General features: G+C 45.7%; 3 protein-coding genes and 1 long non-coding RNA gene across 4 annotated transcripts; 2 read left to right on the top strand and 2 right to left on the bottom strand.

The window, feature by feature from the left end:
- The first annotated feature begins 212 nt into the window (after positions 1-212).
- Positions 213-861, top strand: LOC128472063 (uncharacterized). Its single transcript, XR_008346144.1, has 2 exons — positions 213-283; positions 680-861. It is a non-coding gene; the product is annotated as an uncharacterized LOC128472063 (long non-coding RNA).
- Positions 862-2398: 1537 nt separating this feature from the next.
- On the bottom strand, positions 2399-5552 carry LOC128470933 (G-protein coupled receptor 39-like). The gene is made up of 3 exons (XM_053452784.1): positions 5515-5552; positions 3567-4369; positions 2399-2778 (listed from the first exon to the last, which is right to left on the bottom strand). Exons 1-3 carry the CDS (start codon positions 5550-5552, stop codon positions 2399-2401), a joined length of 1221 nt encoding a protein of 406 aa, XP_053308759.1.
- A 1293-nt stretch (positions 5553-6845) lies between these two features.
- Positions 6846-10052, top strand: MRPL45 (mitochondrial ribosomal protein L45). The gene is made up of 8 exons (XM_053453266.1): positions 6846-6933; positions 7503-7704; positions 7833-7950; positions 8033-8131; positions 8768-8816; positions 8896-9045; positions 9472-9642; positions 9735-10052. The coding sequence occupies exons 1-8, from the start codon at positions 6853-6855 to the stop codon at positions 9831-9833; spliced, it is 969 nt and encodes a 322-aa protein (XP_053309241.1). The 5' UTR covers positions 6846-6852; the 3' UTR covers positions 9834-10052.
- A 158-nt stretch (positions 10053-10210) lies between these two features.
- On the bottom strand, positions 10211-21213 carry GPR179 (G protein-coupled receptor 179). Its single transcript, XM_053452783.1, has 11 exons — positions 19638-21213; positions 16552-16660; positions 16055-16139; positions 15672-15865; positions 15056-15124; positions 14859-14968; positions 14512-14750; positions 14274-14412; positions 13957-14062; positions 13726-13872; positions 10211-12854 (listed from the first exon to the last, which is right to left on the bottom strand). The coding sequence occupies exons 1-11, from the start codon at positions 20627-20629 to the stop codon at positions 10398-10400; spliced, it is 4647 nt and encodes a 1548-aa protein (XP_053308758.1). The 5' UTR covers positions 20630-21213; the 3' UTR covers positions 10211-10397.
- Between the last annotated feature and the right edge of the window lie 304 nt (positions 21214-21517).

The following is a 21517-nucleotide window of genomic DNA, read 5'->3' as shown; positions in this document are numbered from 1 at the left end:
AACCGCAGCTCTCTACACCCACCGCTTGCAACACACCCCGCGTGATGAAACTCCGCCTAGCGACGCAGGGCACGGCCAAGGTTCAGCCACACCTACTGCGTACCAACACCCTGGCCTCAGCCAAAATCACGCCCCTCTGCCAATCATATTTACCCCACCCACTACTGTAGTGAATCCCTGCCCAGCTTTCCTAAAATAGTGGATTACCTTCTCATTCTGGGCGATGTGACGCGCGGTAGGCGGAGGGGTCGCGGAGACACCGATCATTGCGATTTGACAGCTGGTAGGTTGTGCAGGTGGAGTGTGACGGATGCCATTGTTCTCCAGTACCCTGTCCGGCCGTGTGTCGCTGGAGTGGGGGGGTCGCTGGAGTGCGGGGTCACTTGAGTTGGGGGTCACTGGAGTGGGGGTCACTTGAGTTGGGGGTCACTGGAGTGGGGGGTCAGTGGTTGCACATACGCGTAGATTCCATACACAGTCCGTGTAACAATGTACACAAAATCCCACAGGGACTACAATTCCCATCAGCCTTATAATCATCATTCTGGCTGAAGGCTACAGGCGTTTATTTTTCTATATTAGAAAATACACTTCTTACAATGTAACAAATTAAATTTTGTAATCAATGAATGTCTCCTGGTGTCTTTATTTTACCTTTTTTGTTACTTTTGTATTGTAGGATGGGTTAAAGGGGGGCTGTCACCGGCAGTGGCGTAATCAGAGTTACGGCTGCGTGTTGGGAACAGACGTGATCGGATCTTGTAGACATGATCCAAGAGCGGCAGCGAGGTGGTTGAAAAAGCTGCAGACCAGTTAAAGACAGTACATTCTGAAAACTATTTATTACAATTTGTAACGAGACCCCAGTGCCATCTTTGTCTCCAAACAGTTTGTCTGTACCGTCTTTACTCCAAACAGCTCTGCCCTTTTGGGGGAAGTACATAGACAGCCCAGAATAACGCACATAGATTCATGGCGAAAGAGAGGTGCAGATGCGCTTTTCCACAAATCTACCCCGAAGAAACATGCCTTGGGACAGCAAATTGCCTTCCCAGTGCCGCCTGGGTCCCATGGACCCACCAGGAACCATATAAAGGCAGCAAGGATCAGTGGCATACCTGGGCTGGTATGGAGTGGGCTGTCAGGGCGGTCCCCTCTGGGTGCCAGGGTGCCTGCTGCCATGGGGGTGCCGTCACCCTGACAATTCTCTCCAGAGGTGAGCTGAAATGGTGGGTCATTGATCTCCTTACTGGCCCAAAATTAAGGGAATGCTAGGTCTGTTACTATGTGCTGGCTTTTGATGCTGAGCACTTGGATATGATGTCATATCCCGCTGTTAAGCATCGAAGCTGTGCGCACCTAATCATCCAACCACGGGACCACCAGGGTAAGGAGAAAAGGGGAAGAGAGAGAAATAGGTGCAGCTTACGGCTAGATATGCACGGCCGCTGTAGCACCTGATCTGCCAATGGCCAGTGACCCGCCGGGGACTTGTACGGTGTCCCAGAAGGCCTGCAAACCTTTTTTTTTAGCTGTGGCCAGATCACACTGAAAAAGGTAACAAACAAACCAGTGCTGGGTTTACAAAGACAATTGTGTGCAAGACTGGTAATAGAAAGAAATTACAAGCGGTAGAAACTTCATTTAGCTCCTTTGTAAGAAAGTCTGAGTGCTCGATACCGCGCAGGCATCCCCCCCATACGTCGCGCTGTATATATCGCCTACCACGTCATTATTTAATGTTACCTGTGCATATTTGTTGTGGATACCTTCTTGTGTCATAGACAAAGGGTGTATTTACTTATATATTGAGAGCACTTTTAGAATAAAGCAATAGTAAAGTGGCAGAGAGGGTACAAATAGCGAGCCCAATATCACTCGAGTACGATGCCAGCCTGCGCGAATCATCAACCATTGGAGAGCTCGGCTTTCATAGAGTCTGGTTTTCAGTTGAGGATAGAAACATCTATTAAGGGCTGATCCTCATAGGTGAAAAGTCTCAATATCTGGAGTACATTGAAGAATTGCCTGGAATTACACTAAATATCTGTCTTTGATGCCCAGATTTGGAGAATTAGCCCAACGGCAATGGCACATACAAACACAAAGGGTATCTGATACACCATGCAGCCATTTATCTGACTGAATTCATTTGTGGTTCTCCTATTGGAGACGTAGCCACTTTTGATGCAGTGTGCGTTATATGGGGCTGGAAAAAGTCTACCGGTTTAGTCGGAGAAGCTTCCATGCGCCATATGTTTTGTGCATTCCCCATTCCTGGTTCATTGGTGTGGGTTGGACCGTAGGTTGAAAGATGCCAACTAAGTCCTCAGCACAGTGTTACGTCTTGATGGCTTCCAGCTTCAGTCACTTGGCACTAGACTGCATTTAGAGGGCATTAGATTGTTGATTGCATTGGGGTAGATGTCGATATGGTGCTCCCTCTCCCGACGAGCCTGGTGTCTTGTCCTGTTAAGGGCAATCTGATCCCTTCTTCCCTATGTGGGACATGCCAGGAAGCAGACGGCGCAGATGGTGGTCCCTTTGCACAGGGTGTGATGCTGTGCAGGAAGGCTCTACGGAAGCTTCGTGATGTCAGATTGTAAAGGAGAGGGATGAGGCAAGAGCTGAGGTAGTAGAAGCAGTGGGTGATGGGCTGCAGGGTAATATACGAACGATAATAGATCTCCGTCCATTCATTCTTCCTGCGCAAGACCGTCATTAGACGCCGAGCCTGAAAAGGTAACCAACACACAGCCAACGCTCCAACAATGCATCCTGAAAAGGAAGGAGAATATTACATACGTCAGAAACCGTTTCATTTATTCAACATTCTGGAGTTTATTAACCGAACCGCGTGTTTCCGGGTGGCTAAAGGCGAGCGTAAACCAGTTAGACCCTGTTTAATGTGAGATCAGAGAGATAAACTTCTACCGTTCTCACTGATTATTACAATAACCAATAATGTGCAAAAGTTTTAGGCAGCTGTGAAATGCTATCAAAAACATGTCTGGTTTTTTTTAAAGCATTCTTACTTTACAGCATTTTCACACTTGCCTAAAACTTTTGCACTGTGTACAGAAATACCGTTTTAAGGACATTCGCTTTACAGCCATTGCCCTGATTCTGTACGCCCGCTTCGGACACACACAGCCATGACGCCAGCACAATGTTATGTCTTTCGAGTTTCTTTTGAGTGTTTCGTGTTTTGTGTTGGAAATGACCTGATGGTTGGGTGGGATTGCGTTGCAGGACACGCACTGATAAGTGAAAAAATGCAGTCCCTCACTTTAATTACTATTAGTTAGCATTTGTGAGCTGGTAAAGTAGCCATATACAGGTCCACGGACCTTCTGTGGTCAGAAGAAATGGATTAGAAGTGGCGCCTGGCTATTATACAAGCAGTTATTGTTCGTTAGCGTGGCCGGTAGAGGGTTCTTTATTTTATTCGGACTACTAGATCCCCCTTTTTGTCACCCTGCATTTTCTAAGAATTCTCTTATTATATACACTCAGGTATTTTGATTCAAGAAATGAAATGTTAGGGACCGATGCCTGGCACTTACCCAGCATTCGCGCATTCTGTCTACGGACTGCGATCGTCTGTCCACTGCAACATCTGCCAAGTAGCTGGACAGACCCACCGGGTCCTGGGACCTCCAGGGAGGTCCCGCTTTCCTCCAGTGCCCTCCTCATCCTCCAGCAGGTTACAGCCACAACCAGCAGAACACCCAGATAGGTTACGAAGGACATCCAGACGCCAATGGTGAAAAGCCCCCTCCAGTGGTTGAGTGGTGTGCACACCAACAGTTGACCCTTCACAGCTTCTTCATAGACGTCTTCTAAACCCATGGAGAAAAATATTGGAAGCCCAGCCAGAAAAGAAGCAAGCCACAGCAGACAGAGACGGAGACGCACACCTGAGGCTTTTCGTAGGTGAAGACTCAGGGGTTGGCATGTGGCCCGATGCCTTTCACAGCTTAGAGATAACACATTGAGTATGGCAGCATAACAAAGAACCTCCCACAAGTAGTAGAAGCCTCGACAGCCAGCAGTGCCCAAAGGCCACGGGAAAGAACTCCAGATACTTCCGTACAGCTCTGCTGGAATGCCAAGTACCAACTGCAGGAGATCGCAGGCTGCCAGGCTACACATATGGTGCCTGAGAGAAGCCTGCACGCTACGCCCGCTTCGGAAGCCATGCAGGACTCGAAGAACCAGAGTGTTTCCAAGAATGCCAGCCACTAGCAAGAGTACGTATGCCAGAGATACCACAGACTTTGCGCATGTGCTGAGTTTGATCGGTGCCTCTGAGGTTTCTGCTACTGGAGGCATTGCCTCAACAATAGGGTATCCAGCGCTACAGGAACTTCCGAAGAGCCAGCTCACACATGGGATTCAAATGAGACAGAGTCTATCCTGCTATATATTCTCTAACATTACCATAATCTATAAACCTCTTAGATGCTCCTTGGTTACTCTTTACTGTCAATGAAGCCACTGTAAACACTCTGCGAGTGCTGGTGAATAATGGAGCGTGAGGTTTGTCGTCACTCCACCTGCTCTCTGCCCGAGCTGTGATTTTATTGATCGCTCTTTATGTTATATAGGCGGTCTGATCGGCGTATGATGGTCCAACGAGTCTGCAGGCTCCCTGGTGAGTCTTTGAGTCTACGGGCAATGTGTGTAATCTCTGATCCATCCAAAACGGGACTGGTTCATTTGTGAGATCAGTCACCGGTACATACAGGTGCTGCGTTGGATGTGGAGAGACCCTTTTTTCATCCTTGTCAATCCAGTTAGCTTGCTGTTTAGTTTGTCTGCCATCCAATCCTCATTCTGCGTAATCTCCAAAAAGACAACAGATTGCAACTCCAGAGAAAGACCTGGTGCTGAGTCTCTTCCCCGGTGGTTGCGTTACCAACTTTCGTTGCTAATACTTTCTTGCTCCATCAATAACAGACATCTCGGTATAAATCCGCTCTCCGTTTGTGAACGCCGCTGCATACTCTCTGGAACATTCTATGAATGCCGCCGGCGAAGAAGTCTTGGTTTGTTGTGCGGTTTCTTTAGACGCCTCTGTTATTGGACGATGTCTTCCTTAGTTTATTTTGTAGTTTCCTTTGATGTCTCATCTCTCTCTATTAATCACGCTTTCTCTGGTGTCATCTCTCAGTGGATTACTTTCCTCTACACCCCCCCCACTTCATTAATTAGGATGGGGGACAGCAGGATGTGATAGATGAGGGTGTTAGGGGTAGGAGATGCTCTGTGGGTCAAAGCCCCTTATACTGAGATCCCTGCCCGTGTGTATATACAGTATGTATGTGTGTGTGTGTATATATATATATATATATATGTATATATATATATATATAAGAGCGATCAGAGGTTTTAAATAAGACATTAATGTTCTCTGTGGCCCGGATACCGCGCTGACTATTCCCAGGAATGTTACCGATGCTATCGCTCAGGGGTCCCGACGCCGGATTGCGTTGCTATTAGGATCATAACATCTTCAGGTCCTGAGCTCTCCATCGGTCATCGGTCATTTTCGGGTGGGCATTGCTGGCCATAGAACTTTATGGAGGCGCCGGGCTGTCTGCTAGTTGATGGGATTAAATCCCTAATCCTATCATGTTTAGTGTATAAATATCTGTGCCGTCTATAAAGAGAGTTCTGTTGCCCCTCTACACCGTCCCAGCTAGTGTTACTGTCACAAATGTGATAATCAGGTAACGGAGGTACCGAGAAATGTTCTGCAGCTACTTATCCCTGGCTAATAAGGGTAATTTATTAGTGCAATGCACTGCAGGCTACAATCATTTAACTGTAAATACCCCGGCACGGGTTGAATGAACCGTTATCTTTTCCCTGTTGTTGCTGGCCTCATTACATGAAGCGGCCTGCGTTGTATCTCCGCCGGTGTCCATTTATGTCCACATGATATCACGCCGAAGACATGCAGCAGCATAAACAGAGTTACTGCCCTCCCTGACCGGCCTGGCCCAGGTCACCTTCAATACACAGAGTCACAGCGCCACGTTAGCAAACATTCAATGCAGCCGGCGCCACGGAAACCGAGTCGCGCTGATAAATCGCTAAGTAAAAAGGAAGCTGCTGTGCAATACTACAGACTGTGATACACACGCAAGTGTCACCCGCTCACCATCAATGCTAGAGCTGTGAACCAGAACACGGGGGCACGGAAGGCGCCCACACGGCGCCAGCGTCTACAACAAGACTCGGGAAAGCCCATGGGGCAAAATTCTTATATGCCAACCATAGAGACAGGTGTGAATGTTTAATGTAGTGTGGCTATCCACATGTATGTTTGGAGATATATATATATATATATATATGATATGAATGGGAAGATAAAAGAAAAAACACCATTATTTGGGATTTCAGTTTCTTTTTTTACCCTAAAGGTCTAAAAGCAGGTCAATAAGAGATGCCGGCTGTAAGGCTGATATATATATATATATATATATATATATATATATATATATATATATATATATACACACATATTATATACATATATATGCCCGCACATATAATATATATTTATATATAGATACACTTATATATATATTATATATACATATAAATACAGTTATATATATTATATATACATATAAATACAGTTATATATATTATATATACATATAAATACAGTTATATATATTATATATACATATAAATACAGTTATATGTAGTTTAATTGCCGGTGCACGGTACTATTGCAATATCTACACCTCTAACACCCACCCAGTCAGAGTCATTGACAGCTACCTAGCCACACCCACTCACTTCCTATTGTAATCCAATCACCGCTTTACTGGTCACATGGCAGCGAGGATTCCCGGCGTCCACTGCGCAGGCAAGATGGCTGCCTCCATGAGAATGTTCCGGGCACTTGGTGAACAGGTGAGTGGAAAGACGAGAAGAAAGTAAATGAATTCGTGTTTATTCACACGGTGTGGGGTAATTTAAACTTCCTTGCCGTGCGATGAAATAGTTGTGTGAATTGTGTAGCTGTTTGGTAACGGAGCATCATATTAATCCGCTACTGTTCTGACTGGACATAGATTTAGAATAAAGTATAGTTCGTTAACCAGATCATTGTAGTTAGGGACATTTTAAATAAAGGATAGTTTTCTCTATGTGATTAGTATTTTAGTGTCTTTTTTATGCTGGTGATTAGTTATTGGTTATGGTCAGAGAAGTAAAGGGCAATAAGGTCAGTCTCTCAAATTTTATACATCTTTTACTTGATGTTTCTCCATATTTTTCTTAAAAACATTATTTGTTGTGATAAAATACTGTTTTGGATAAGACATATGACAGGTGGACGTTATGAGGGCTGGCGGCCTTCCCTGAGTCCACGTTGACAGCCCTGGGCCAAGAAGAAGCACTTTATATGCCTATTTGTGGGTTATAGGTATAAAAGTCATGTGGGTTGGTTGTACTAGGTATTTCTGTTATTTACCCCGCAGGGGCTAGCTGCCATTCTCAGTCCACCCCGATTGGCTGCCCCTGTAATGATCCTACCCATCAGGACCAAGAAGAGGTACTTCATACCCCCAGCTGTGGGAAGTAAACATAAAACTATGAGTGACATGGTGAACAAGGCTCGGGCAGCTGGTGTGGTGACGCCTCAGGAAATCCAAGAGCGGCCGATCAACGTGTCCTGCACAGGTGTGACCCACTCCTTAACCGTGTTTAGATTTTTATCGGTTCTGTGGCGTACTTTGCGAGGAAGGACCCTGCTGCACTGGCTGGTTGGGATCTGAACGTATTTTTACACTTCCTTTTCTTTCCCTTAGCTGGCATATTTGACCCATATGTGCCACCTGAAGGTGATGCCCGCCTGTCATCGCTTACCAAGGAGGGGCTAAAGCAGAGAACTCAGCAGCTGAAACAGACAGCGGCCTCTCAGCTAGCGTATGTATCGGAGCTGACTTTGTAATACGGTCTCGTCTGTGCCTTCCGTTTCTCTTGTAAAATCCCATAATTCTGTTTTCAGAATTCGTAAGATTAAGGAATATGACAGTGAATTCAGAACAAAATCATTCCCAGAGAAAGCTCAGGAAATATTTTTAGCAGCACACGAGTGTCTGACACAGTAAGTACCATGATTCATCCCGCTCACACTCATATATGCTTTTCTGTATATACATAGAACATTAGGTCTGATTGATACGTACCGTACCATCTGCAAATGAGTACACACTATGTCATCACAACCAAGTATACCAGTGCTAGAAATGTAATATATTCTAAAACCATTTATAAAATATCTGAATAATTAAATAGCCACGTATGTTCCATTGGTACTTTCAATGGTAATTCTCAGGAAAGCTTGGAAGCGAGGGAGGAGGTGTGATAGAAACATTACATAAAGGTATTTAACAAAGTACAGGACAGAGGTTCGTTTCCAGGGATGGGAAATGTTAGAAAGGGTTCATGCTGAACTCTAACTTAAAAATGGAGATTGACCATTGAAGAAAAAAAAAATAGCGAAGCTGAACTTTTATTTATGTGAAATCATCAGTGTAGTGGGCGCTGCGTTTTAACTATGATGAAATGTCCACCAAAAGTAAATTTGACCCAGTGTTGTGGGATATCAAATAAAACAATTCCTTTCAGAAGAACAGTTACTTTGTTTATATTTAACACAATAAACAGATGGGGATGTAAATAACTGTGGGTTCAGTGTTTTGATAATTAGGTAATTTGTTTGTTTGGTTTTTTTTTGCAGGTTTGACCGCCACAAGTTGCACAGCTTGGTGACAGAACGTTGCTATCCTGTAAGTAAGTTGCGACTCTTCATCTGTTTTTGACCCATGGGAAATGCTCTGACGTTGTTTCCTCTTTTCGTTCTCGCAGGAGTTGGTGCGTGGAAATAGATATCGAACTCTGCGCTGGAAGTTCATAGAATCTTTGGAGCCTCCTCGCGTAGTTCAGGTTCGTTGTCCCGACATGGTTACCAAGGGAAACCTCTATGGCCAAGTGACTGTCCGGATGCACACCAGACAGGTGAGTGTTTGGTCCAAATGTACGCTTTCTGTTCTCTTAGTTAACCATTATCTGCAGATAAACAGAGCACTCTCCTTCCACTTTGGCATTGACCAGTCATCATTGTGTGTGACAGTACATAATACAAGGTCCCCCCAGTAATCGGCTAGCATTTGCCCAGCCAAGTACTGGGAGAGAATAAATGGATTTTCCGATCAATGGCTGGATAGCTTCTTGTATCCAATCTAGAGATCTCGTTCCTCTGTGGATTACGTATGATGTATTGGTGTGCCACGCGGCTCTGATTTTATTTTATGATACAGATCAATAAAATATCCTGCCCTTTTCACTCCCTTTATCTCTCCTTCCATGATTAGAATAGTCTTACATTTTTTCCATTTGTGTAGTCTATTTATACCATTTCCCACAACTATGCTTTTGCCATAGAGTCTGATTATATATGACCGATTTGGACGCGTACAGTACGGGAACGAAGAACCAAAGGATGTTTTGGAGTATGTGGTATTTGAGCGTCATATGGTAAACCCATATGGAACATGGAGAATGCATGGCAAGATTGTTCCTGCATGGGCGCCACCCAAAGACCCCATTTTGAAGGTAAGGAAATCTCTTATCTCTCTAGAAATTAGTGTTAACCTTTCAAATATACAGCATATATTTAACTTGCTTTTTTTCCCCTTTTATTGTAGACTGTGATGTTGCCTGGTCCTGACTTGAAGCCGTGTCAGGAGCTGGAGGATGTGGTCCATGAGACAACCCAATCACCGCAACAGCAGTGGTATAAATAACAATGCTTATACTGCCAGCTATGATGAACGTTTCACAAGTAGTAGGTTAGGTGCTGGATGTGTTATACTGCATTTTAGCAGACAAATTAACTCTGCAAGCTCGTGATCTGGGGTTCATCCAACCAGAACTGGGACATCGCTTCACAGACCCTGGAACCCGTGGATTAGTTTGGCTCCTCAACTTGTAAAATAATAAACCATGATAATAGGACTTGGGAACAGTGCCAATTTTTGTTGTACGTGTTTGACCATTTTGCACGCTGCTTACTCTAAATATATCAAAACAACATAGACAAGCTTTGAAAAGAAAGGGCATTTTTTTTATTTGAGATTCGGGTACTGACATAGGAACAATTCTAAATTCCAGCTCTTTATTTCTGTTTGGAGAATACAATAGTTTCTGCAAAGTTCTGATTCCTTCCATTCCTCAGTATACATACACATTTGTACACCCAGTCTAGTTGCTTGCCGGCTATGCATGCATAGTCTTCTTCACTCAGTCCACCCATATGTACAAGCGGTGCATTCACTCTCACTATGCCCATTCACCAGAATCTAATATTATCATTGGAAGTCCCATGGGCAGACATCTGCTTTATGGGAGACAGATTCTGTAGATGCCAAGGGCTTTTCCTGCACTTCCCATGGACATATTTCTGCCAGACTGCAAGAGTTTTCATCTCTTGTAGGAGGCATAGCCTGCAACTCTGTACCCTCCTGGGGTGTAATGCTGCTCTCTTGGTTTTCGGCATGCACTTTGCTTTGCAGTCGTAAGGAGTGGTGCCAGCGTTTGCCATGCTGTGCGGGTTTTATAGGAGGGTAGAGATCACCCATGCGTCCTTCACTCTTACTCATGATTTTAGATAGTGGCCTGGGTTCCTCACTTGACCAGCTACACATGGAATCTTGCTTACTTTGTGACTTGTACAGCTGACCAAGGGGTGGCTTGCTGGTCTTGGGAGACTCCAAGGGTCCTGAATCTACAAGGGCCTTAGTTGCAGGGTCCCAGCTATGGCTCTGCGATTGGCTCAAGATTGCTGGGGTCCCTTCAGAGTCCAGACTCTCCCAGGGGCAGATCTCTCCCCTTCGAGCCTCTAAATCCAAGCTGTCTGAAGTTTTAGATTGAATAGGTCCCCCGTCAAATGTTTTACTCTGTGATTGACTGAGGAGCCCTGGGGATCCCCCAGACTCTTCACTTTCCCATGGGCACACAGCATCTCTCTGCCGCCCAAGTTCCTCTAGTTTCATGACTAAACTCTGTTCATTCAGGCCTCCCATGGCCACCTTTTCCATCTCACCAGTTTCCCAGGGGCATATTTTTGCTCTTAGGTCTCCAGCATCCTTGCCCTCCCAGGGACAAATTTCCTCTCGCTGTCTTTCCTCCTCCTCACCTTCCCAAGGGCAGATCTCTTTATGTAGACCCCTCTTTTCACCTTCCACTGGAGGTGGAGGAATGTGGAAGGAGAAGTTACTCCCTGATTGACTCATAGGACCCCCTGGACCTTCGCTATCTGTACTCTCCCAGGGGCATATCTCACTTCTTCTGCTTTCCACACTGTTTGATTTTTGTGGGGCATCATGTGGCCCCTCCATGCTCTCCCAAGGGCAAACTGCCTCTCGCAACTGACTCATTCTCTCAAATTTGCTGGCTGGTGGGGTCTGTTTAGACATTTTAGGAGAAGAGGACATTTCATCCTTATCCTTATTCATTTTCAAGAAACATTCTCTCTGGGGGGAGAGGCACGCCTGACTCTCACTTTCTGCCGGCTCATGTAGTTGTGACTTAAGTTCCCCATCCCTAATACAGTCTGATTCCGCATCTTGTGTCTTTAATTCTTCCACTTGCTGCTTCTTCAGCACCCCTGCTCCTTCAGCAGCCTGTCTCGCTCTCTCTTTATGCTGTCTTCCTGCGGCTGTTCCTTTAAATGCCCGAACTGCCAGAACCAGAGTTTTTAATGTACTTTTGTGAATTAGTTTTGCAGACTCCCCCGGACTCTTTCCTCCTGTACCGATAACCTCAGCATTTAGTGCCTTGAATCCTTCACCTTCTGCGTTACTTGGGGGAACCAGAGCTGCACCAGGCTTCACTGTGATAGATGAAGGGTCCCCTGTTTTCTGCTGAGTGCTATCTTGTAAATGGTAACAGTTATTCCCTTCTACCCCATCACTTCTAAGATTCTCTCTGCTTCCCAAGCTTTGATGCTTAGCACCTGTGTCTTCTTTCTTCCCCTGAGAAATGTGGGGCTTTCCTGATACATGGGAGGTGTCCATGCTACTGCATTTTCCAGGTGCATAGGTGACATGCTTCTGAGCCTTACTTTCACTATAGGTAGGGAGCTCCTGAAGCTCCCATGGACACACCTCAGCTTTGTCGAAACTGCCTCCCAGCAGTGGGTTCCTGCTCCCTTCCGTAGCTCGTTCTGTGGAGGTTTCTGAGGCTCCTGTAAGTGGGCCCTTTCCATGTGCACTTCCAATCATGCTGTGAGATTTTTGTAGAGCTCCAGTAGACACACTCAAAGGCTTTTTATCTGCCAAAAGGTTGTGCGCACTAAGTGACTTACAGACTAAGGGGGCTTGACGAAGAGAGTCCCCATGAGAGCGTAAAGACACGTTTCTGGCAAGGTTTCTCCTCATCAGGGAGTCCCGTAGGGAGGCATCCCTAGCTGAGCTCTCCAGCCGTGGAGAGACAGAACCGCTGTCCTTGGATTCTTGCATGTGGTCATAAGTGCTGTGTGACTTGCGCAGAGAAAGGACTCTTTGCCTCAGTGATTCCTCCCGCAATTTAACACTGCCACTGTCCTGCTGCCTTCTCTTCTGTCCTCCACCGGAATTTGGAGAACCCTCCTTTTCTTCTCGCCCACACTGTCTCGTAACAGAATCTGGAATCTCAGTTATACGTCTCATAATAGAGCGACCCAGTCCTCTCCGAGAACTCCTCTTTTTTTGGAGATGAGGATTGTTGTGGATCATCTTCTTTGTTTTGTGGACTTCCAGTTGGGCGTAAAGCTTCTTAAGCTCATCCTGCAGAAAGAAAATGGTGCTGTGTCAGACCAAATAATTATGACGTGTTCACAAAATAGCAATTGTCAAGCAGTCTCTTCACGTGTTAGACAATATGGAATATACACTAAGTGAGGATGGACTGCAACCATTGTGTGTGTTACTTGTAGGAAAGGCTGGCATCCACCTTGCCAGTTCGACATCATTGGCAGGCCCAGACTAGCCATCCGGTGCCTCCCAAGCACCTCATGCCAATTCTGCAACAGATTGCGTCTTTTAGTGTGAGGGCACCAGTTAGACATATGTGGCTGCTCGCTGTAAAAGTGTAAGCATAACATGAGATCACATATATCAAACTAATTTGGTTTACCAAAATAATTGGTTAGGCCACAGCACTTGGAGTGCAATAGCTTGTCTATACCCATAAATGATACAGGTGACAGGTGTAGCTTATTGTGCATGACTTGGCCAAGTAATTCTAATTCTCTCTTATAGTAATTGTTAACTTCTGCCCCAGACAGGGAGTGAAACCTGGAGTAATACCAACTAAAAGGGCATAAACTATCCTTGGTGTCATGTGAAAAAGAAAGGACACCCTCTTTGTATGGTTTTACACATCAGGACATAATAACAATTATCTGCTTAGGTAAATACAACCTCAGGTGAACAATACATGACATATTACACTGTGTCATGATTTATTCAGCAAAAATAAAGCTAAAATGAAGAAGCCATGTGTGAAAAACTAAAACCATAGAATCCAAGGAAGGTGTAGTTTCTTTCTCACACGTGTGTGTGTATCTGTATATATATATCAAGGACTCCACCCAATCAATAATCTAAGTCCCACTGGTTAAAAGGAAGCACATGCGTGTAAACAGCACATTCTTACCCGTATGTCATCAGGATCCAGGCTGTGCTCACTCCACGCAGACGTGATACTGCTGTTCAAATTTGATCGGGAGCGTCTCAAGTCCAGCTCATCCTCATACACCTCGGCAGCTATCTCCTCGCGCGGAGGTCCTCCTGCGTGTAAGAACTGACACAAGAGCATATAGATACTGAAAAGCTAAGTCACCCATACATTCACGGACTACCTCATATGCACATTAGTAAAGCATACCTTTGGTACCAGGAGCAAGATAAGTGTCATAGTGACAGTCCCATGTGTGTGGATAAAAAAGAGGAGCAGTGTCCAATCAGGATGAAGAGATGTGACCATGACGAACCTTGAACAAAGGAAACCCAAGGCAATTGAATATCATATAAATATAATTTGATGTCCTGATATATTACCCTGTGAAGACAACCACAAGGCGACTGTATTTGACTTAGTTGCTACTCACCTTCAAGTACAGGAAAAAATAAAACCTTGTACCTGTTAATTTTTGTTACTAGTCTTTAGTGTTCAAGTTCACGATATGCGGTGTTAAGCCTCACCTGAGCACATGGAATGCAGCTGAGACAAACATTTCATTGTGAACAGCAAGTCCCATATAACGAGGCTCGTGGAAGGCAGACGGGACTGAGCGAGCTTCATAGCACAAGAAAGTTCCCCAGGATAACAACAGAAACTCACCTAGAACAAGAATTACAGCAAGTTACACACCTGAACACCATGAGTGATCCTGAGATGGACCACAAGGCAAGTCATATATGATACATAAACTGAACTCACCCAGAGACATCATATAATCCCAGCGATCGTGGTCACATGTGTAAAAGACAAGCCCCTCGCGTGTTTGTGAACGGATAACCATAGGAACCCCTCGCTGTAGGTTTTCCAGAACCCCTAAAGTCCATCCCACCAGAAACCAGGTGCAGAGCAACACCATGACCGACAGCATTCGCAGCAAACGCATACTTGTCATGTAGGGTATACGTTGAGCAGTCCTTGAAATGAATACCTTCATTACCCTGTAAAGAATGAATTGAAGACCCGTGCTATCTATTAACACGTCTGATTGCACATACATCCACTAAACATGCATACAAACAGAGGGACGGGGTATAACCTGTTCACACCTGTAAAGTTTCAGCACGATGGTCCCATAAACAATGCAGAACCCAAGCAGGCGCACCCATCGCAGAGCGGCACATCGGAACACACTTGGCTTAAAGTAGAGGATAAAAACCTAGACCAAACATTTATGAACAGAGTCAGCCCACTCGGGTTATATGGGGATCTGGGATATATTGTGGTGGGGGGGGGAGTCACTCACCGGAAAGTACAGTAACAAGGAGCCAAACAGGATGGTTTCCAGAAGAAGAAGACCTGAGGCACGGATCCTCTGCGAGGGCAGAAACAGAGTCAATAGGTGTGTGTTTGGGGAGGAAGAAAGAACGCTGGGGTTACATAGTTATATAGACTGAAAAAAGACCGGCGTCCATCAAGTTCAGCCTTTCCTATATCTGTTAATTTGTTGCTGTTGATCCAAAAGAAGGCAAAAAACCCCGGTTTCGCTCTTTCCAATTTTGCACTAACCAGGGAAAAAATTCCTTCTTGACCCCAAAACTGGCAGTCAGATTTCTCCTTGGATCAATAAGCTGTTTCCCCCATAATTACAGATTATATCCCCGGATACAATGTATATTGTTTGGTGTGATAATGGCAGTGTAGTAACAATGGACATTGCTGTTTGGGGCCTTAATGCAGTTAAGCGCCATCTTTGTAATCCAATAAAATAAAAGTCTCCCTCTCTGGCCATTTGCAATGTTGGGTACGATAGTAATTATTATTAAAATTCTGAAGCGCCAATACTGGATTCTTTAGTGTATAATACAAATATTTGGGAAGGGTGAAAGATACACTTTATTGATTGTATCGCGTCCGCTCACTTTGCTTTCGCGGAAGTTGTAGGCCACAAGCATGCTCAGGAAGACCCCCAGCATTCCTGCCGCTTGCAGGGACAGCACGGTGACGCGCAGGGCCCAGTCTTCCTCCACGAGACACGGGGAGCCATCCACACACGTAGCACAGCCCTCGCTGCAGCGCCCACAGGCTGTAACCCCCGGGTATGCGCTGCCCGAGCCTGCGGGGGGCACATGGATCAAAAAAAAAGTACAGAGAAATCATAACACATACACACATATACAAAGTAACGACGTGTAACGATCAACATACACATGTTTGAAGTAGACGTATACACGTATGTTTATGTGTACATTCATTTACAGCTATGTACATATACACGAAACACTAGCACACACTGTTACTTTACCCTCGTGCTGTGTCCTGTAATAGCCAGGCTGGCACACGCATCGGTACCTGCCCAAGATGGAGCCGTTTCTTTCATCCGATACGCACTGAAGGGGGGACACGCAGCTCAGATGACGGCAGTTACTGCTAGTATTACACACATTAACTATGTACAGCGCTACAGAATATGATGGCGCTATATAAAACAATAAGTAATAGTTACTGTATGCCCAGAGATCAAATAGGTAAGCGTACCGGGGAACTACCCAGAGATCTCCCTCTTCTTGGGGGGGGGGGTTCATAAATGGGAATTCTGGGGCAAATTTCTCATGGTGGGGCAAACACTGGAATGTTACATTACATTGTGCACATAGATTCTAGAGATGGTTCAGTGAATATGCTCGGGTCAGAAAATCAGCAGACAGGGAACCTTCACACGGTACCAACAACTTGGAAGCACTGCGTTCTGAGTAAGTAGGTAGGTACGCGCCGTGTAAACCATTGGCAGACCTCGATTACCTGTGTGCTGTTCTCATCACAGCTGTGCGTGTTGGCAAACCATCCAGGCCCCTGGGAACATTGATCTATCCCCAAACTCTGCAGTCGTACGTCCACCCGCAAGGCTCCTCTGAAAAACAAAGTGTATCGTTGTTCATGACACTAAATTGACTCATTTACTCATGAGTAGGAGTATCTCACGTTAATCTACAGCTCAAACTCACAATAGTTGAGATAGGAATAGAGGAAAATACACTTTTCTCCTCCTAAGTGCCTTACATAAATAACTGAGAAAAGGTTACCGACCATGCCTCCAACCATGTCTCCAACAATGTCTCCAACCATGCCTCCAACCATGCCTCCAACCATGTCTCCAACCATGCCTCCAACCATGTCCAACCATGTCTCCAACCATGTCTCCAACCATGCCGCCAGCCATGTCTCCAACCATGCCGCCAGCCATGTCTCCAACCATGTCTCCAACCATGTCTCCAACCATGCCTCCAACCATGTCTCCAACCATGTCTCCAACCATGTCTCCAACCATGCCTCCAACCATGCCTCCAACCATGCCTCCAACCATGTCTCCAACCATGCCTCCACCATGCCTCCACCATGTCTCCAACCATGTCTCCAACCATGCCTCCACCATGCCTCCACCATGTCTCCAACCATGTCTCCAACCATGTCTCCAACCATGCCTCCACCATGTCTCCAACCATGCCGCCAGCCATGTCTCCAACCATGTCTCCAACCATGCCGCCAGCCATGTCTCCAACCATGCCTCCAACCATGTCTCCAACCAAGTCTCCAACACGTTGGACACAATGCAGCAATTATTCTCAGAAATTAGAATAAGGAATAATGTCCCAGTTCTCGTAATGGAAACCATTCCAACTTAAACCATAAGCTAAATGAATGAGTGAGAAAAATGTGAGCGGAGCATCCAGCCCGCGGTGTGATTTTGAGCTCAGAGTGCTGGGTTTTGAAATATTTTGTGCTGTACCAGTGCTGATGTTTGTGTGATGCTGGCATGGCTGGGTAAACCAAGAACTATTCTCTGTAATCACCCTCTGTACTCCAGGGCTACATTCTCTTACAGATGGAAAGGGCACCTGGTAACGTTCGTCTGATCTCTGCGTGTAGAAGAGATGGCACAAATGTTCCTGCATGCTGGCAAGGTGGCAATAAATTTTATCAGCAGATACGATGCCAACATGCAGCCGCCCTTATAAATTGAGATGTTCTACCCATCTCTCAGAAAGGCATAAGATTTTCCATCATTAGAATCGACCATATATGCCCTCTGGGCTTTTCATGTGCCTTACTTGCAATTTTATGTACATTTAGCAGGGTGCAGGAAGATACTGAGGATGGAGGTACGTCTGCCAGCTTTAGCCACAGCTTTAGCCACGTGGCCCGCACTCTCTTAGGCTTCCGCAGGGTGCTTCTCCTGGCCTGTCATGATATGTAGAGTAACGAGAGCTCCATGGAGGACTGGGGGGCCTTTCATTATAGTCACATTTGGTGATTGTGTGTTTGACACGACTCTAGTGCGCGGTGGTAGTAGCGGTATAGGTCGTTATGCTATACGTTATTCTCTGGGGAGCAGCACCCAGCACTCCCGTGAGTGATTTAAGCATTAGGGGGACCGGCATTAGCCCACTGATAAGTTAGGTGAGGATTCAGAGGCGACACGGCTAGAAGGACACGGAGAACGTCTTCACAGGTGGAATATCCCGTAAATAATTTCTTAACCCTCAAAGAAGATAGGAAGTCATTAAATATGGATGCCGTAAAAGGGTGAGGGCAACCCACGAGGGTACTCATCATCAAAGGCTCGATATCAAAGGATGAGTTAGTGGGGGCAGCACTGAGCAGGTAGGGTCGACATATTTGCCAAATTTACAAATCTCTTCTAGTGCAAAGTGTTAAAGCCCCAATCCGGAGGAACATTCTGCTCGTTTCCATGGTGACTGCTCCACATTTAGAAGTCTGTTATTTCTAAAGTGTCCTGCGGATGAGAAGGTGGCAGAGCGACATGGATCACGCTGAAATGCTAGGGCAGGGATATGCCAGGGTCGTTAGAGCCTGGCATCCCGGTGCCATCTGCTCACTCAGAGCTGGCGGAGGGAGATTTGCGGCTTAACAGATGCTCAGTTTGAGGGCGGATGTGAGTGATATAAAATCAGTGTTTGTGAGAGACTAATCTGAGGGGGGGAGGAAAAAGTGAGGCCATGAGAAAAATATGCAGGTGAGATTAACGGGGGTTTGTAGTAACCAGTGCATGCGCAACAATGTTATAATACCAATAACTGATTCACACACACACATATATATATATATATATATATATATATATATATACAGTGTTTAAATTCCAGTGCATATGCAATATTGTTATAATACCAATAACTGATTCACACACACACACACACACACACATATATATATATATATATATACAGTGTTTAAATTCCAGTGCATATGCAATATTGTTATAATACCAATAACTGATTCACACACACACACACACACGCACACACACACACATATATATATATCCGGTGTATAAATTCCAGTGCATATGCAACATTGTTATAATAACAATAACTGATTCACACACATATATATATATATACAGTGTATAGGTCCCAGTGCATACACAACAATGTTATGATACCATTAACTGATTTATATATAAATATATATACCGTATATATACATCCAGTGTTTAAATTCCAGTGCGTGCGCAACAATGTTGTAATACCATTAACTGATTTATATATTTATATTTATATTTCTATATTTATATTTATATATTTATATATACACTTCCAGTGCAGGGGAAATCTATGCTGAATTCGATCTTTAGACTCCAATGAATGAATCAATTTAGTTTATTATAACAAAGCACAAAAAGTTAGGTGTTAGGAGTCTCTCGTTAAGCTAATATTTGGATTTGTTAAGATCAGAGTTATTCCTCTGAGAAAGTCGTATCTTGAAAGGAGAAAAGCATGCAGCCCCCCTTCTACCCTACCCCATCATGTTCTCCTTCTAAAATGACGGTAGTCCAGACGCTAGGATATGTCAGCTCGCTCACTTACTTAAACTCAGGACTCAGGTCAGGCTTCAGTCCAAAGAACGCAGTAGAGAGTGAGACCATCCATCCCGGGACAAAATGTCCCCCCTCGCACTCTAGAAAGGGTTTGGACCAGTGTACATGACTGGGGTCCACAATGTAGCTGTCTCCCCTGCTCCACTTTGGGGTATCAAGGCTTTGTAGATCATTTAGAAGGATCTCCTTGGTGAGTGAGGGGCTGGCTTGAAAGTTACCCCAAGATCCCCAGTCCGTTCTGTGTTTCCTATGGTGGTGAGGTGAAGAGAGGTCTCGTAAAAGAATTTCATGGCCCTCCTTCGTGGCCTGAAGAAGCAGCTGAGGCTTGGAGGACATTGGATGGGTAGTGAGAGAGAGCATTGCCCGGTGTATGTGGGGGTCCCCTCCTGCCAGACTTCTCACCAGAGCGTGATACCATTCTATGTCCTCCCGTATACTGGACTCACGCATGTCGCTGGCCTGGAATATCATGTTGAGGAAGTTGGTGGCATGAAGCAGGGAGTCTCTCGGGCCTCTGGTGTGATCAAGAATTGTATCTGTAGGGCGGCCCCTCAGGTCAGTGAGTTCGTGTCTCTTTGTGCAATTGGCTTCAGACAGAAATAGAAGGTTACCTGAGTGCAGGAAGCCAAGTGCTGCTCTACGACCCTCTTCATCAGGCTGGTCTGGACCAGGAGAAGGGGGCAGTGAAGAAGAGGCAGTAGTTGGGGTGGATGGAGAGGGGGTAAATGGAAGAGGAGATGATATGGGAACATGTGGAGAAGAAGGTGGAAGATAGGGGGGAGATGTGGTTAGAGAAGGGATAGAGGAAGGAATGGAGGGAGTGGGCAGGGGGTCTAGAGAGGTGGATGGCGGAGGTTGAGTTGGAGTTGGGGCTTCCTCCATAGTAATGTTGGTCCATGAGGTGCTCTGAAAAATCGGACTGGCATGAAGAATTTGCTGGACATGATGGCACCAAAGCAGTGCCAACCATAAAACTGCCATCTCTCCGTCAGGAAGAGATCATGCCAACGATGCTCTTCCTGCGAGACACCGGTGTAGATACAGTCCCCTTGGTGTTGAGTACGAGCCTCCCATCTTGCAGCAGGACCTTGGAGTGGTCAGTGTATTTAACCCTTTATTTCATCTGCATTATGTGACCTGAACGATACCTGCTAAGATCTTCCATGTGCCGTCCACGTTCATCTCTCACTTCCTATCACACCGACGGGTGCCCATGTCTTCTCCCTGCTCAGTTCCCACCCCCACCTTGTCTCTCTGCCCTGTCACATCCCTTCACCCATTTAACTCTTTCCGTTCTCTCCAGCTGTCGTCGTCTTGTTTTTCTCTCTTCAGCCCTTTAGCTTTTTGCCTCTGTTTCGACCTCTCTCCTGTCTGTCTGTCTCTCTCTCTCCGTCTCTCCTGCTTCCCCTCCTCTCTCTTCTGCTCCTGCTATGCGTACGTCACTTGGTTCCCGAATCTGTGCTGGCACGGCCTCCTGCCCTGTGCCTATTCCCCATACGAGGTCTACCTAATCCCTGCGCTCAGTAAAGGAGCTAGGTGTCTGAGAACAAAATGATAGGCTGGGAAATGGGTGGAGAGGCTCCAAGATGAGGGTGGAGAGACTGGAGACAGGGGAGATGCAGAGACGTGGGGGTAGACTGGCAGCTGAATAGGGTATGCTTAGTGCAGGGAGTGGGGGTGAGTGATGCGGCGCGTATGAAGACTGGATAAATGATCACTGTGGATTATGAAGGGAAGCTTAGCGCTTACTCGGAGAACATAGAGGAGAAGCGATCAGCGCAGGGTGGATGTTTTGAAGAGATCCCCACAGTAGGGAGGACGTGCTTAGGGGCTGCCTGGGGCAGAACGCAGAGCGGGGGAAAGCATGTT

This window comes from Spea bombifrons, chromosome 13 (genome assembly GCF_027358695.1).
Source record: "Spea bombifrons isolate aSpeBom1 chromosome 13, aSpeBom1.2.pri, whole genome shotgun sequence".
NCBI lineage: Eukaryota > Metazoa > Chordata > Amphibia > Anura > Pelobatidae > Spea > Spea bombifrons.
Note: the sequence above shows the minus strand (reverse complement) of the source record. Positions and strands in the feature narration are given on the sequence as shown.